Here is an 18,060-nt window from a genome sequence, read left to right as displayed (position 1 = left end):
AAAAGGTAAGCAGCCCAGCAATCCCTACCACGCACACAGTCAAGGGATCAGGTGACGGAGCCAACACAGTCCCCAACATGGGGGACTCAAAATGGAAATTCAGATACTAAAAGCATGTGTTGGTTACAGGCAATGTGTCAGATTCCATCAGAAAGTAGAGATCCTAACAGAGGCATATTTTGAGAGTCCTTCCCCATCACAGTTTTGGCTTATTTTGGCTACAATCACTGTGCTTTTGCTCTATGTACTCTAGTTCCTGCATGTAACCTGTTCGGCTGTAATCCTTCTTCAGAACTGTTCTTCAGAGATGCTTTTGACAACTCATCCAGGGCATTTCTGTACTCCTTGCAACTGAAGGGGAAAGGAAAATAAAAAAAAAAAACAAAAAAACAGAAGAGTCAGCTGCTCTCTGTGAAACTCTAACACCAACCCAAAGATTCAGTTCAAAGACAACCACAGGAAACAAAAATCCACAGCAGAAAATCCTCTTTATTTTTTTCTTACAGTTAGAACTTAGTTGCCTTGGAACAGAAGTTGCTCTGCATCATACTGCATGAAAAATCCCCCCTTGTTTCTCCCTCTACCACAATTTACGAATACGCTTCTTTAAAAGTCTGCTGCTTTGTGTCATGCAAACACCAAGATTTACTGAGGCAGCTGGTTTGGAGAGCTGAGTAGTAGCAAGAGCTGCTACAACCAAAGGCAGGCAAAGGACAGACTGCAGTATGAATACCTAACTGTTGTTCCCTAGCTCAGTTGCACTTCCACCAGCCTGGAGAGCTGAGCAAAATCTAGTTGTATTTCTTCCTCCAACAATGTCACATTACAGGGAACAATACACAACTAATTCATTTTTGTGTAGTAGAGTTCATCAAGAAAAGCTCAAAAATCCAGTTGCCAGTTGGAAAACCTACTTTCCATATCCCGGTAGTAAAAGCAGAGAACTTCAGCTCTGGCAGAAACTCTCAACACTGACAAGTTAAGAAATTCTGTCATGCTTGGTCCCTACCATTAGGATTTAAATATTCCTTGCACGGAAAAGCTGCAGAAGTACAGCACGTGTCAGATGAACAGCAAAATCACACCAGTACCTGAGAGCAAAAGCTATGATGGAGCTTGGTTCTTTCTCACAGACTGCAATAGGTACACGTTCATGCTCATACATTAGGTAGTGCTTATCCGGGTCACTGAATGAAAATGACAGAGAGGACTGTTAGTAGATCATAAAAGTTTGTGTAAAGAAGAGGTTAAGTTTTGGTCAAAACCCAGATCTCATCACAGCACTCTCAGGCACAAGCTTAAGTCTCAGCATGGAACCAAAGCTCCCCGGATCAGCTTCTCACAATAGACACATTCATAGCTATGTAGTTAAATCTAAATGGTAATGTGTTAGGGCAACCAGCACTTCAAGCAAGCTGCTTAGATCAGAAGACCAGCTCTAAGTTAGAGTCTATTTCTGTTTAGCAGCCACTGTTTCTAATGGCACCAAAACCTGCCTGAATTTGTTTTGACTGTCCTGTAGCATAGCGTGCAGAGTGAAGTCAGGGGACAAACCTGGACTCTTTTCCAAACAAGCAGTTTAGCACAGAAAATTTCCTAAACGCTCCTCGGTTTCTGTAAGAGTTTATTTTACTTATCTGTAGGGTCCCGTCATTTAACTTTACCTCATCAGCCCATAGTCTCCGCTACTACCCTGGGGGTAGGATTCAGAAGTTAAACCCAGGCTGCCAAACGTTAGGCTCATGTCAAACAAAAAAACACTACAAAGCACGCAGACCAAGTAGCTGAAAGACTTTCCAGCCGGCCCATTTTCATGTGAGAGGAGGACTTGAAGGCACATGCAGTAGCCATTGAACCTGACCTACACCCAGACAATGCCAATTTGAGTCCAACCCTTGGAAGAGGTCTGGAAGCAAGAACAAGAAGCAGGCATGTAGCTTTAGTAAGTCTTTGCTAAGGAAGGACATTTCTGCTCCCTCCCTGCAGCAATGAAGTTAGAAGGCACCTTTCACTCCTTCCCCTCACCCCTTCCCCTCCCACAAGAGCTCTGAGGAGGCATGTCTGCTACAAGGAGGAGAAACTGATAACGTATATGCACAAGGGTATTAACAAGAAAAGTGGGTAACCTACAGACACCTGGAAGGGAAACAGAAAACTTCTTGCCTTGAGGAAGTTCTATAACTTGTTCAGAGGCAAACCCAAGTGACGACTTAAATTATATACTATGCAAAGGAAGCATGCACAGCTCTGTTTGCAATTTGACCAGGCTGCTAATTTTTTACATCATATATATTATGCAGTACTTACAAGGGAAATGGAATGGGGTTATAGTTGTTTCCAGGCAAAAAGTTAGCCAAAATAGCTTTCATGGTAGACTTCTCCTTCACTTGGCTGTCTGTAGATCCCAGTGAGTGTCCATCAAACACATCTAGAACAGAGATAAGTCTGCATTACGATATCAAAACTTCAAGCTGTAAATTCAGAGGGATGGTTGCAGACCACAGATTTGCCGTTTCCTAAATGGATCTTGTACACTTGCCACGGAGAAGCAAGAGAAAGAACACAAGACCACAACTGAACTATACCTTCTGAGCTGCTTGTTGTATCCTGCTCAGACAGTGTGTTGGCACCAGTCGGATGCTCTGATACAACCTCTGGAGGTGTAGGCAGCTGAAGATGGGTGGAGCCTGTGGAGCTCTGACTTGATAAAGTAGTCAGGAAACGATCCTCTGAGAGTACAAGGACAGAAGAAACCATTTTACACAGCTGTCAGAAGTGATATTGCTTGCTCACAGGCCAAGCTATCGCCAGTGTTTACTTTCAAGAAGTTTTTACTTAGAAAGCAGGTAAGGCCACCCAGAGCAACGGAATGGGCAACCTGATCAACGTAGCACATAACCTCCAGAAAATGCATGTGCTTCTATCCATTACCTTCAGTTCCCACAAACTGTCAGTATGCCTCACAGGTAAGAGGTCTCAGCACCCAGAACCACTTCACAGAAGAGGGGAGAGGCATTTCCCAAATTTCATGTAGTTATCGAGTCATTTATAGAAAGCCTCTGAAAGTTTTTAAACTCAAGTTCAAGGGAAAACCCTTGCTGGCCCATTTAATATCATTAGTAATTCAGCTTCATATTAGAAGCAGACTTAGCTTTTTACAATAGCTAGAAATTGTCTTATTCCCATTTGACACAATGGGGATTCCCTGTTTCTTTAAATTATCAAAGGCTCCCATGTTATGTCAGGGAAAGGGTTACAGCAAGCTTCTTTTGGTAGCTTAAGAAAAATAAACAAACAAACAAACAACAGACCTTTCTCTCCATTTTGCAGTGCTGGAGAAGCATTGCGTGGGGAAGCATCCATGCTACTGATCTAGGCAGAATAACAAAATACCAATGTTGATGCCAAGCTGTTTATAGCTGTATCCCTTCCTCCGTGGAACACTTGCAAAAGCAGATGTACCACAACAGAGCACTCCCACCCACTGCACTGTCACTGTATCTGCCACCACATGAAAAAGACAAGGCAACAGCAACCCAGCTTCACAAGATGCTTATTACTTCTGTCATCTCTGATAGTATGAAAGTACGCTGCTTTAAAGACTACTTTTCCTCTATATAAACCTACTGGCTGCTAGATCAAGGTTAAGTGTGTTTTAACAGATAAGGACAGAAAGAATACACATGCATGCAGTAGAGCAAATCCAGGGTCTCACAGGGTTTCTTAGTGCACCTTGCAAATGTTAGAACCATTGGGAGTTCAGCCTCTCTGTATGATGCTTATATTGTACTGCACTGCAGTTTGGACATCTTCTCAGAGTACCAGCTCCCCAAAGGGTGGTTTTTCAGCATGCCGGCAACATGCTGAAAAGAGCCCTTAGACAGAGCTCTTGAGGCAGCAGTCCAAAATCAGTTATACATCCCCTCAGCCAGTTCCCACAGGATACATCACAGAACAGAAATGAACCTGCAAATTTATTATCAGTCCTTCCTATGCTCTGCCTCTCCTGATAGTTTTCCTTTTTCACAAGGGATAAACCTGATGGGTAACAATCCAGGGTCTAGCAAAGTGATCTCCTTCCTATCTAAGCATACACCTGACTGAGTGCAGCTCCCTGCTGTCAGTATCCACATTATTATGACACAAGCACCACAGAAAATCATCAAATCCTATCATTTTCTGCACGATATGGCTCTTGGTTCACATCTTTAGGAAAAGATACCTATACTAACACGCAATTCAAGCGTTTACATCTGAGAACTATACGTTGCAGTGAAACAAGTTTACTAAGTGAACTTAAGCCAGTCTTAAGACAAAAAAAAAAGTAGCTAGCTACTACTACTAGCCTGCTATTTGTACCTTGCTTTCTTCGCCTTGCCTCAGTCTCCCAGGGCTGGGTGGTACTGATGGACGTTTTCTCCCTTTCTCTTGTTGGAAGAGATCCTGCAATCTTAAAAAAAAAAAAAAAATAATAATAATAAAAAAAATCAAAAGATAGGTTACAGGTATGAACTGTGAAAGGCACAAGTTATGAAGTTTCTCCACACTAGAATACAGCCAAACATGCCTTCACAAAGTCTTTACTGCAATCTCAGATGGTTGCTAACATGTGCCAAAGCTAGGTGTCAAATGGCCAAAACCAGAATATTTTTTCACCTCTGAGAAAATTTCACCCAATTAATTGCTTTCCCATGCTCCCCTCTTCCACCTTAATTCAAATGACGCTTTCTCCTCTCAGATGCAAGTTGTGCTCTGTAACACAATACTTTTATTATCTGTCGCCAAATAATTTTCTGTTCTAATCAACCAGCTCTGTGGTCTTAACCAGTAGAGGACATTAGCACAAGCTGTCATAACACTCTCTATGTACCCACTGCATTACAAAAAGAGAAAAGCACAAAAGAACCTCTTCCCTTCTATATACACCACAGTATCAGTGTTGTTCACGATTCCAACGTGCGTCCTCTTACCTATTATTCCAGGCTTGTAGCATCTCACAAAGTCCTTGCTTTTTAGCTATCAGAGACTCGAAAACAGATTGCAGTTGTTGAGGTGTGTCTAATGATGATGAAAGTAGCCTTGCTTGGATTTTATCAGTCCAGTTTCGAAACTCCCCCTCTTCCATCTGCCAAAAGAAAAAACAGGCAGTGTTCTGTGACCAGAGATGACACTAGATGCGAGTGGCTTCTCCACACACTTTGCAGCCTATGGTCTGCTAATGCAGAAACAGTCCATTACCTCCTTTTGGGCAAAGAGGTCTTCCATTTTCTCTTCTCTCGTTTTGCTGAAAGTATCTGTTTTCAGAGAAGCAAGGCGATCATCAACAGCAAGATACACTTGTGAGACCCTGTTGACAGAGATGCAGAGAGTTAAGCTGTGACCACTTGGAACAACTTCAACATTCTTTAATAAAAGTCTGAATGCATTTAAGGTTAGCGTTTAAGAATACAAAAGACGGTATAAGACAGCCTCTGCACAGTAGGCTGTCCCACTGAATTTACAGGGGAAGTTGGAAAAAATTCATCAGTATAGCAGAAACCTAGAAGTTACACACATTGACATTTTTCTTCACAACTTATTCTTAGCAGTGGAAGTTGTCAGAGAGCAATACAAAGGTCATGAACACATTACTAGCAGAGGGGAACTGTTGTGTCACCTGGGACTGCAAGCTACGTCTCCACCAGAAGAGCTCAGAGACAGTCAGAGTGAGTAACTCAGCTCTAAACAAAGCTCCACAGGTTCTGAAGTCAGGCAGTCACAAAGACAGCAGCCATACGGGAATGCTGCCACCAGGCAGAATGGCAGTCAGGCTGGATTTAATACTTTCCATCATGACTGTGTCCCACATTTTTGTTCCTATATTTAGAAGGTGTCTAGGTTTATGGTAATTCCTTGTACTACAGGAAGGTACCAGACCATCTGCTGTTATCATACTCAGTGGCTAACAATGGCAGTATCTCTTACCCACCACAGAGTTTAGTTGCCACGTCACCAATATAATGAAAACAGCTCTGTTTGGACACCAGATTTGAACAATGCCTTTGAAATTTTTCTGGGCTTAAGGCAGGATTTAAACTTGGTCAGATCTTCCTAAAAGGAATGTTAAGGTAAGGGTACAAAGTGTTACCTGCAGTATTTGGATTAAGCCTTCTAGGACCACCTCCTCTGTTCCATTTTTAGTATTGGAGGGAGGAATTAGAAATATTTTAGCTCTGCTTAAGAAGGTATTTTGTAAAAAAAGGTGACATTTCAGACACCAGATGATGGCCAACCTTTCAGTGGCTACTCGGCAACATCATTCAAATATCAGTGCAACATTCAGGGACAGAGAAGAGAAGAGTCTTAGTTTCTGCTGGCTATGTTTAAGCTGAGTTGCCACCAGATGAAAAGGTGAGAGATTAGTACAGACAGAGCAAGTAAAGGCAATAAATATTCAAATACCACCCTCCCTTAGAAGTATATGCACATATAGATGTATTTAAAACCATTACTTTTCTATCAAATAACGAATATTTAGCAAGTTTTAGCTATACTAGCAAAAACGGTTTTGTGTTCTGCTAATAAAAGTCCAAGATACAAATAAGGTGAGGAAGGCACTAAAAACAAAGCTTACTTTTGAGAGAAATCCTTGAGATCCTGCAAAATAGAAACCTTTGACGGAGCTTGCCGTTTGATGTAGATCTTGGGGAGTGGAACACACACTTCAAGCAGCCGTATTGGAGAGTAGCTGAGAAGGCAATACAACAGCTATTAACAAGACTGTCCCCACATAGCACTATTCCACACCACACTGCAGTCTGTGATCCTTATATGAAAAAGGATCCTGTCAGTGTGTCCGGGGCTTTAGTTACTTTTAGTAGCAATAACACCTTGTTCATTTATCTCCTAGGCAAAAAGTAAAACCACAGATCACGTTGCAAAAACAAAATTCTGGAAGTTGTTGAGATAAGACAGGGAAAACTGTTTCCCTTCTGTATCACGAGCTGGAGCCATCTATTCTTAGGAACACTGCCCACCCCATCCAGGACAGCGAGGCACTCACAATGCCCTCTGCAACCCAGCACACAATCCTACACTTGTGGTTATAGCGCAGTTATGTTGTACTCAAAGTGAAGGACAGACCTGATGAATCCTTACTCTATGCAATATATAGTAATAGAGCAACATGCTTCACAAAGTACTAGAGAGAAAAGGAAGTTTTTAACAGTAGACCTCACCTGAAAGATGCCACCATCTGATTATAGGAAAAATACTGGTGATAGTCATGGTGAATGGAATGACCACAAGGCTCTACATTGGCCCTTCGAGTGTACTGGTGCCCATAGAACCTCAGCTCAAGATATTTTGCAAAAGACATAGACCAAGAATCATTGGAAAGGGGAACAACCGGTGTCACCTGAAAAATTGAAAGCCAAGTGTTTTCATTTCATCCTTCAACCAAGATTAAGGACAGTCTAACCCAGACAGCAATCTAGTATTTCTAGTACCAAAAGTACCCATGACCCTGAAACACGCTAAACCACAGAGACAGCATTTATACAAAGCTAAGGCCAACACATAGTTACAATAAATCAGATCATCATCAACTAGCACCTGTCATAACCAACTGCTAAGTTGGGGGACTGCAAACATGTCCTTGACAGAAGCTTGTATCTATCTGGGATGCTACTTCTCTGCATGGAGACAATTTCCAGCAACCCAGTCAGCAGCAGTGGTTTCATCATATACTTTTCCCCTGGTGATTCTTCAGCTACAAATACATCGGTATTGCTCTGCAGTGTATTTTAACTGGAGCAGCGCTTGCAAGCTTAAGAGTAGCCACCGCTTCATACATACTTAATAGCCACAAGCGTATTAGTGTTTACATGAGCACACAGAAATAAAGGGTTATAGAACAGGTGTATACACAGCAGCATAGAGCTTGCCTTCAGCAAATACATTAACTTCCTCCAGGTATCTTTAAATCCAACACCCATGTTTAAGCCAGCATAAGTAGGTGAACTGAGTCATCCAGATGGACAATTATGGTGTTTCACGTTTCAGGCACTGCATGAATCTTTTTAATTAAGTTTTACTCTCATCACTTTGAAGGCTCTTAAGTTTTAGAGCGTTTAGCTAGAGATGAGTATCCAGTTGGTAATGCTTTCTTAGTTAAATTACAGAACAAGTTTCAGATAATACACAACTTACTATCTTGTGTTGTTTTTTTTTTTTTTTTAAAGCAATTTATCATTCCTCTAATGAAGATTTTACTTACTTTCTAATGACTAAAGGAAGTCTAGACATCACACTGATGCAATGCAGACCGTCCAGTCCATAGCAGATCAAAGAACACCAAGTGGTTTTAGCCAATTACTGAGTCAGTAGGTCTCAGTGTCTGCCCTTCCCCACATACGCATTCTTTTGATGCTCGTACTGATTCACTGCAGGGAAGGGACCATACTCCTCACCTCTTAGAGGGCAACTCCATTTTGTCCACGTGCCAGAAATTAGTTTCCAGCAATACATCAACTCCACTTAAACCTATCCTCTCCGAGCCAGGTTTCACACTTTCCAACAGGACTACCTCACACAAGACGTTTCCCCCTCAACGGCCCCAGTTTTACAAGAGGAATTTGTAGATACGCGAGAACATCTGCATCGGTAACAGGTTTTCTGCTAGTTTAGCTATAGCTCCAGGGATGAGCATTTTCTCAGAAATGCTGTCTTTCCATACAAGGCCAGTTACAACAGGAATACTAAATTAGAATAGCAATGACTCTTAAGTCCACATCCTTACCTGTTTGCACAGTCTACACCAGGAGTAAGTAAGAATGGTGTGCTGGTACCCAGGGACCGGGGAGTCCAGCTCCTTTAACACAATTTGCACACAGCCTTGCCCATGAACAAAGCGGCGAATGTGGTGCACCATTGGTGTCTCACAGAACATGCTGGGGCATTGATAGGAAGGCCTTACAGAGAGAAATGGAAACACTTATGAATGATCATATGCTAGGCACTACTGAAGAACTGATTCAACATATCACGCCTTTTAATATCATGGTACTATTTACCTTTACTGTAAAAGTTTCCTAAGCCTTTAGCAAAGGCTGTTTCTGCAAAGCAAATTGTACTTATTTAGAAATAGCATGTAGGGAAGTTCCCTTGCTAGCAATGTCTGCATAGGTCCCAAAAGCAGTGACAGGATACTGGTTGCTATCACAATCTTTTTACAATTAATCACTTTCTACCAATATATTCCATGTAGTCCACAAAATATGGATCAAACACCTGGAAGTGCTTGGCACCAAATTAGAAGACCACTCTGGCAGTGTACCAGAGCAAAGGCTACTGAGGACAAAGATGTGCCAAAGAGCCTTCAAAATGATAATCTTTCAGCTGCTGAAGAAAGAGATGAGCAAAATACTGCTACGTATCCGAAAAACCCGTGACCTTTCTTTGGATGAGTTTCTTTTAGGAAAGAGAGACTGACCTCAGAAAAATAAAAGCTGAACTGTTTAGGTACCAAATCATAATAGGAACTCTTCAAAAACAGAAAGAGCCTAGAAGAGCCCAGATCATGGCGGGGGTGGGGGGGGGAAGAAAGAAAAGAATTTTAATTCCTGAAACTATGGAGATTGAGAAGCATTCACTGCAGCACACACTAGCTAGTCTGCAGAGTGAAACAAGAACTTAAAGTGGGCAGCTAAGCTCCTCCTCATTGATCAGCACAAGGAGAAACACTTGTTTGGTCTTCTCTGGAGGAACATTAAGAGCATTTTGCTACTGCAAGCGGCCAATGGAGAGAACAGAGTAATCTTGTCTTTTGAGAAGCCACAGGCTACCCATCCAGCTTCACAGCCTGCTGGGACTGTATGCGGTTCTGGCAGTACTGGTTATTACTGAAATTTAACAACTTGCCCATCTGTCAGATGAAATAAATTACACAGTACTTTACCAGGGCTAAAAGTGTTCTGGACCATTTGTATTAGCCACCTTGCAAATATGACAAAGCCTTACTTTGACAGTCAGACAACACTAAAGGAGTAGTTTTTTTTCCAGAACTTGTATGAGGGTTCAAATAGGAACCTCAAAGTTGTGATTAGGACAGTTGCTTGTCTTGAAAAACAGCCATTTGGAATACATGCTCAGACTCTTAACTAGGCCCCTTAGAGCCCTAATTGCTACAAGAACGTGCTCAGTGAACACATTTGTCTTTATGAACTCATAAGTCTTGTTCCGTAATCTGTTCCACTCCCTCATTAAAGGAAATAAGAGGGACAGGGCTGAAGGGGGAAAGCAGTGGATGTATTTGCTTGTAAGAAGTGAGCATGAGTAAGCGTATTCTTAAACCCAATTCCTGTTTCACTACAGCATAATAATAAAGCAAAGGGAGTAACAGATTTAAGTGGTAACCTCTACTGGGACACAACCAGCTCTGCAGACTTGCATGCTATTCTTGTAAGTGCACAGGAAGTAGAGTTTATGAAGACGGCAACAGGTCAGCTTCACATACCTATCAAAAGCTTTTCTTTTGCTTAGAATGAGATTTAGAATAAGTTCCTCCTTACCTGAAACAGTAGCGCTCCAGGAAAATCCCTAGAGTCAGGTCATTCTTCCCATAGAATTCCATGGTCACAATCCTAAAGCAGAGAAAAAAATGCTTTAAGAGGGTGGTTGCTGCCCTTGTTAGCTGTGCAACATCCTTTAGGTGCACAGATCTGCACCGTTACTGGCTTGTTTTCAGCCCTGTATTCCTTCAAAGGTTTTTTCCCCCCTCTTCATTACCCTTCCCAGATTCCTGCTGTCAAGTTTGCTAATAATGAGATCAGAGTCCTACTAGAATAACTTTAAACTTGACGCTTAGAAGTTGAATACAATTCAGCTGCACTTTTGAAGATTACTTTCAAGAATATCTAGGCACAGAAGTCTAGACAGCTTGAAGCCTCAAACACTGACATTTAAACACTTACAGAAAGGGTACATCCAGAAGATGAAAAAAGCCTTCATAAAACCTTATTCTTCTAGAAGATTTAATAGTAACTTGTTTTCTCAGAACCTGAGGTGACCAGGCCACTTAAAACGTGTAAGTATCAGTTTGTGTCACAATTCAGACATCTCTAATATTAATAATTTACATCCTCTTATTGCTGCTATTTAGTGACCTTATCATCACCTTCTTTGGTTCATTCCTAAGCTTTTACAGGAAGTCTAGACCTTTCCCTGCAAGAGGGTCCTTTCACTTGAGCTAGATGATGAAACACAAACACCTGTCCTGTTTAGCAGGGCTAGAAGCATGTCATAAATTGCACACAATTAACAAATTACAGCCCCCTAAGCTGAAAATACAGTTAAAGCCCTTAACACTGCTGAATATAATATAAGAAAGATAGCAATACATTCAAATGCCACTCTCAGATAACACAATCTAGAAGTATTCTGACATTCTCTCAAGGCTTATTTTTGGGCTTGGACATTCTTCTGTGTTTACATACGCTAACTCTTCCCCACAGGACTGCATGCAGTGCCCTCCCCACAAATACATTACTCTGCAGTGGAAGGATCAACTAAAGCATTCCGTTTTAGGAATTTACGCCTTGGGGATTACAAAGGCTATGGGACGCTGCACTGGATCTACCTGATCGGGCAAGACAAAGTTCTTTTGGCAACAGTTCCTGTTACAGGATGCGCACAACCTACCAAGGAGTCCTCAAAGAAATACCGCTATGAGGCGAGCGCTGACCTTGACTTAGGAAAACAGATGGCAACTATACAAGCTGTAGAGGAGTAGTTTTCATACCAGGGGCTAACACAGGCACTTGGAGCATTGCTGGACTGAGCAGAAGAGCTACTGAAGAGAACACAGAGCCTCTGATGGTTTACTGGACTCAGGCAATCCACCTGGTAGGGAGAAAACAACTCATTTACTGGTTACAGACACTTCCATCCACACACAACTCCTGATGACTAAATTCTATTCTAGTAGTTTTATTTAGATGAATCTCTGCTTGCTCCTTTTGTACAGATTAACCTTCCATTATCTCTGAGCTTCAGGTAGACTTGTACCACGTATAATTGCTAACTGACATTTTTAGAACAGCGTTAACTAATATGTATAATAAAACCAATGCACACACCTCTTTCTGTGGAAAGGAAGCTAAAGGAAACAGAAAACAACAAAAGCCAGGAGAAAAACATCCAGAGTCTCCAAAGCACTGTACAGTTTAGGACATCTTGGAGCCAAAACTCTGCCAATATATTATACCTCAATTACTCATCCAGGCCATAGAAAGACTTCCAACTTTCTGTCTGCTGTGAAGAGAGTCACCTCGTTGCTGCTGGAAAGGAGCTGCTTCCCCTTCCACACCCTACACAACTATGAAGTTACCAAATACTTTCCTTTGATCACTGAATAAATTTAAAACAGCATCAACCAGTCTGATCCAGAGCAAGGACTAGTCTTACGGTTGGTAAGATCATGGCCTGTGAAGCTACAGAGGTTTATGTTTAATCACCAATTAAAAACTGGCTTCTGTTCATGAACTTGGGGGCCGACTGGCTCAGGGACCAAAATGTTTGACTATTTCAAGAGATCCGTTCTGCTACTCTTGTTCATAGACATTCTTCCTGAACAACTTCCAGATCAGGCTAGTCCCAAAATCCTTCTCCTCAGATACAAGTTAGTTGATTTCATGGCAGTTTCCCAAAACTTCAAATATTTTGATTACAAGCACATACTGCCATGCTTTGAAATTTCAAAGAAGATTCTTCTCCCTCCATTATGAGATTCTCACATTTCTTCAGATCACTTAAACTTTTACGAACAGTCAAATACTTTAAGGTAATCGTAGCCTACTGCTATTTCCATGACATTAAGCCCTCTGAACATGAAAGTATTACACTTTCAGAAACCACCAATATGAGCAGCAAGAAAGCTAAGTTTTCTCCCCCTTCATCGACGCATTTTCAGAAATCAGTCACATACAGGTGAGTAGAACAGGCAACGTAATACACTGATTCTTGGCTGACTTTGTGCATTTCTTAGATAGTCGTCTCAAAACCTCGTCCCTTCTCGGGGAAATTTTGTAGTCGGTCTCTTGCTCTGCTTTCTTATATCCCCATAGTCCCTGGTTATATTGACTTGTTTCAGTGCCCAGAACACTGCAATCCAAAATTAAGGTTTGGTCCAGTCAAAAAAAAAAAAAGAAACCCAACAAACCAACTCTGATTTAACATTTAATATATACACCTTCTATGTTACCAGGAGAAACTAGTGTAATCTAGGTTTTCAGTAACATAGCTTTGAATCCTACCTTATGAGACCATGAGGATTCACTCTGAGCCAGTCCCTTCTCGTCTTCTTCAATTTTGCACCCAGTTTTTCCAGTAGGGACACTAGACACATCCTTACTTTGGGCAAAGGGATCTGTGCTTTTCTGTAGTATCCTCCCTCCTCTGGCCCGATAGTCAGCCAGCATTCTGGCTAAGCTCTGGCTATCACTTAGATGTTCTGCTATTCTAGTATTAACCAATTCGTGAGAAGGTAAGATTTGTATAGCCTTGGCTTGGATACTCCCATTCATCCCTTGTAGTCCAGAGAGATCCCGCAATAATTGTCTCTTCCTTCTGCTCTCTAATTCCTTGTATTCCTTATTGAGGAGAGGAGACCAATAAACTTGCTCAGGGAAGTATTCCCGGGCAGGGCACCTCATGCCTTTTTCAGTCAAAAGAAATGGTTCACGGAACATCATTACAGGAGAAATACAGAGAATGATATCTTTCAACTCCTGCTTAAAAGCTGCAGAGTAAGTCTTCAGACGATCCTCAGAAGAAGTTACCTCTTCTGTGACATATAAACCAGTATCATCCTGGAGAGGGTCTCTAAAGACTCTCATCTGACTCTTAGGCTCCTGCAGATCATTTGCCTGCTGAAGAGGCTCCAGTGTCTGGCTATCCAGAGTGACCAAGTGCTGGTCCATGCCATGGACCGGCAGCAGGGATGTTTCAGGTATTGCAGGAGGTACAGAGTTGAACACTGGAAATGGTGACTCCACTTTGTGGTGCTCTTGCTGTTTTGAGGACGCCATTTCCAGTTGGCTGTTCTCTTGGTCACCTCTCTCAAATAAACCTCTTTGTTCAAGCAAGCTGACCTCATCAGAGGACACTGACTCAGAGATTATAGGCAGCTTTTCAGAGGACAGTTCAATGTCTCTGACTGCTGTGCTGAAGTCCTCGCCATTGAAGAGATTCTGTTTTTCATTTTCATCTCCTGGTTCCTCAATAAGGGAGTGAAAGGAGGTGTTTTTGGTTAGAGTAGGGGGCATGGCAAACTCATCCATAAGGAAAGAGATTTCCAGCTGGGAATGATAAGCCACACAGACCATGAAGATCAAGATCTCCTTCACACGGGCCAGCTCATACTCTGCAGCACCACACAACTTGATAGTGCACCCCAGGTGCTGGGGACACCCTTCGAAGAACATCAGGGTTTTTGTCTGATCTAGAAGAAACAAAAAAACCAACATAGCAGTTAGGATGACAACTACAGTTAACTTGCCCTTAGGTATCTCACACGCTGAAGAGACTGTAACAGAGACTAAGAGCAAGTAACATTGGTAGCACAATCCAGTTGCAGAAATTCACATCACTACTGAAATAACTTATTTTCACAAGCAAAACAAGCATTTGCTATAAATCTTCTCCAGTTTTGTAAAACAAATCATAAAGTCCAAGCAAAGGCCACATGGAACAGCATATTTTAAGATCACTCTAGACTCTGCAGCAGTGAAGCAAAAGAATCACTACCCTCCTGGGCATGTTTGCTCACCCTTTCAAGTGAAAAGCCTACAAGATTTTGAGCACAATTTAAAGGCTGAAGGGGGCATGGGGAAGCAGAAGGGGAAGAGATGCAAAGACTGCATCTCCACAAAGATTTGCACTAACAGCATTTATGTGTGCCAGCACCACTGGTAATGTGTCAAGCAGCATTTCCTCCTTCTTCCTTTGGAGACTTCCACTGCCTAAAGGGGGTTACACAGAAGGGGGAACTTGTTTTCTCAAAGGTGCACAACGACTGCACAAGGGGCAGTGTGCACAAATTGGAACAAGGCAAATTTTTATTGGATGCATTAAGGTTGGACCAGATGATCTTTCGAGGTCCCTTCCAACCCATGCTGTTCTATGATTCTCTCTTTCTATGTAGAAAAATTCTTTATGCTGAGGATTGTTAAATAACTGAACAGGTGCCCAGACAGGCTATGAAATCTCTGTTCTGCAACATTTTCAACAGTTGGCTGACAAAGCCCTGAGAAATCTGATCCTGCACTGAAACTAATCCTTCCTGTTTTGAACAGGAAGCTGGGCTAGACAAACTCCAGGGTGGTGGGAAGACAAAAAAAAAAAAAAAAAACAGTTTGTAAGGAAGAAGCCAGCCTAATTAAAGTCTAGTGTGTCTCATCTTAGTAAGATCATGCTTTTGTATCCACAGCCAGTCCACTGTAGTTCCAAGATGTAACACAAGAAAAATGAGTAGGAAGGATACTACTTGAACACACAAAGCACCCAACAGTTTAGATCTAGCTAAGAGAAGCAAAGCATTTATCCTTTCACTCACACAAGCTAAGACACATCAAACTTTACTCACCATTGGGCAACTGAAAAATTTGCATGTAAAATTTATGACAGGTTCCCAAGCGTGGTTTGGTCAACAGTTGATCCATTGACATCACTAAGTCTCCCTGGGTCATTCGACTTACCCGGTCTAACACTTGCTGAAAAAAAAAAAAAAAATGGAAATAACAGTAAGAATCTACAAGGAGGATACTACCATCCTTAGCTTGCTCTTAAAAAAAAAACAAACAAACAACAAAAACACACAAATCACCACAAAACAAAAAAAAAATGCCAGCATGATTGAGGAAACCTCTCACTGAGACACAAGCTCTGGGTTAAACCCAGTCACAAACACACACCCACAATATACACCCACAATCTTAGAAAAGCAGTTGGGTAAACGTTTCTGATGAAAGACAAGACTGTGCCCTTCCTTGGAGATATCTGAATCTGTTCAAGTGAAAAGAGTTCCAGGAGGTACAGTGGAGTCAGCATAACGCTAGCTATCAGGAGCTCAGCCAACTCCCACAGCCCCTCTCTGTTTGGCTGTCTGTGCCATGCCTCACGGGGACAGAGAGGCTCTCGGGAGATCACTGAGGACCCATGCAGAATTTGTTAAACTGGAGTCAGAGTTAACTAGAACAAAGCCAGGGTACAAGGACCTACCAAGCAAGGACACAGCAGAGTAGCTGTGAAGAGCTGAGGAAAGTAGCTGAGCTTTAGGTTTGCTGTCTTGCTTTCTTGGAATAGAAGTACTGTTAAAAAAGACTCCAGGTTTAGTTAAAGAAGAAAATAAGACAACTCTGCTTTCTCCAGGGAGCTTGCTAAAAGGAGAGATTACAGAGAACCACCCACAAGGCCCAGTCTGACTGACAGAAAATGCTCACCGGCTTGACATTGATGACCAGAGTGATACCATGCTCTAAGAGCATGTCCTGAGCAATTCGGGACACGGTCTTCTCAACAAGGACCAAATTAGGCCTGACATCAACTATCCGTTGTACATAGTTCTTCAAGAATTCCCTTTCCTGCAGACAGGAACAAAGTATGGCAGTTAACTACTGCAAACCCATCTGAAAAAACACACTTAAGTGTTTCCCACAAAACAGGTAAACCAGCTATCCCAAAAGTATGATCAGTTGCCTGTTGTCCAACATTTCCCCACCCCCGCAGCACAACACCCACTTTATCAGTAATTTGTTATATGTACTAATTGCGCATGAGGATATAGTCCGATGACAGTCTGAAGTAAGAGACCTGCAGCAGAATCCAAATGTATATATATATGCACCTTACATGGAAAAAGGCTTTATTTTCAAAAGGTGCTAGAATTGGAGCATCCTAAACCAAAGCTGTTTGCAATACTGTGTTCTCCACCTTCAGAGACATACTAATGTTGAGTGCTGGCACCCAGAGACACTTTATTCATGAAAATTACACCAGTGCTCTATGCCTTTACAGATTTATAAATACTTAAAGGGTGGGTGTCAGGAGGATGGGACCAGGCTCTCTTCAGTGGTGCCCAGGGACAGGACAAGAGGTAATGGGCACAAACTTGAGCATAGGAAGTTCCACCTAAACGTGAGGAGGAACTTCTTTACTTTGAGGGTGGCAGAGCACTGGAACAGGCTGCCCAGAGAGGTGGTGGAGTCTCCGTCTCTGGAGACATTCAAAACCCACCTGGATGCGTTCCTGTGCAACCTGCTCTAGGTGACCCTGCTCTGGCAGGGGGGTTGGACTAGATGATCTCCAGAGGTCCCTTCCAACCCTATGATTCTATGATCTGCACACAGAGCCTCAGTCCCTAAATCTGTACTTGAGGACAGTGCTTCTGGAGTGGGATTCCAAACACTGTGCACTGCAAAATTGCTCTTCTAACTATGCCCACCTTCTCACTCCATCTCCCTATCCCCCCCACACTTTTATTACCATGCATAGAAAGAGAAAGCAGGGTTGCAACTCTATCAGAACTAAATGCCTACACTGCTAGAGGGAGGATACGGCTTCCCAAGCCAGGTATTCTCAATTGTGTTATTGCAGCTCACAACAGTCAGGTTTTAAAAGTTCTGTGCAAGAGAAAGATACCCCTTGCCAGCTCCTTAGAACACAAACATTCACGTCAGCGTAGCAAAGATAAAGCTTTTGCCAGACACTGAACTTTTCAGTTGAACTACTATTTCTGTAGTATTTTCTGTCTGATAGGACGTTAATGCAGGTACACAAATAGTTATGATCATGTTCTGAAGCAGACACTGACACAATCGGAGACCAGTATTTAGAAAGTATAGTAGATACTTCAACATCATTCAGACAAAGGATAAATCTCAGTTTAAGCTTTTACTAGAAAACCAACTCACTAGGCTGAGACAGGTGTTATTGCTAAAGCTTTTATACCTGTAATCCTGTCAATTAATCACCAATCAGACGTGATCCCAAATGCATATGATAAAGAAATAGTCAAATACAGAA

The 18,060-nt window shown here is 42.1% G+C and overlaps 1 protein-coding gene across 26 annotated transcripts in view; it reads right to left on the bottom strand.

Annotated features, from left to right (window-relative positions):
* PIKFYVE (phosphoinositide kinase, FYVE-type zinc finger containing) overlaps positions 1 to 18,060 on the bottom strand; it is a 78,197-nt gene that overhangs the window by 20,926 nt on the left and 39,211 nt on the right. For 20 of the 26 annotated variants that reach the window (XR_012588238.1, XM_074593999.1, XM_074594000.1 and 17 more), the window contains 16 exons: positions 16,479 to 16,619; positions 15,623 to 15,749; positions 13,293 to 14,479; positions 11,723 to 11,880; positions 10,551 to 10,622; positions 8,780 to 8,951; positions 7,218 to 7,396; positions 6,614 to 6,727; positions 5,239 to 5,347; positions 4,971 to 5,125; positions 4,360 to 4,450; positions 3,312 to 3,372; positions 2,586 to 2,729; positions 2,308 to 2,428; positions 1,092 to 1,187; positions 268 to 351 (listed from right to left, as the gene is read on the bottom strand). Coding sequence is in view for 22 of the 26 variants with exons in the window: in XM_074593999.1 (XP_074450100.1) it covers positions 268 to 351; positions 1,092 to 1,187; positions 2,308 to 2,428; positions 2,586 to 2,729; positions 3,312 to 3,372; positions 4,360 to 4,450; positions 4,971 to 5,125; positions 5,239 to 5,347; positions 6,614 to 6,727; positions 7,218 to 7,396; positions 8,780 to 8,951; positions 10,551 to 10,622; positions 11,723 to 11,880; positions 13,293 to 14,479; positions 15,623 to 15,749; positions 16,479 to 16,619 (3,011 nt within the window). In the remaining 4 variants the exon portion in view is untranslated. Of the gene's footprint in view, positions 1 to 267; positions 352 to 1,091; positions 1,907 to 2,307; positions 2,429 to 2,585; positions 2,730 to 3,311; positions 3,373 to 4,359; positions 4,451 to 4,970; positions 5,126 to 5,238; positions 5,348 to 6,613; positions 6,728 to 7,217; positions 7,397 to 8,779; positions 8,952 to 10,550; positions 10,623 to 11,722; positions 11,881 to 13,292; positions 14,480 to 15,622; positions 15,750 to 16,478; positions 16,620 to 18,060 lie in introns of all 26 variants that reach the window. The other 6 variants (XM_074593998.1, XM_074594005.1, XM_074594007.1 and 3 more) reach the window with 3 other exon arrangements.

Source organism: Larus michahellis, chromosome 7, assembly GCF_964199755.1.
Source record: "Larus michahellis chromosome 7, bLarMic1.1, whole genome shotgun sequence".
Lineage (NCBI taxonomy): Eukaryota > Metazoa > Chordata > Aves > Charadriiformes > Laridae > Larus > Larus michahellis.
Note: the sequence above shows the minus strand (reverse complement) of the source record. Positions and strands in the feature narration are given on the sequence as shown.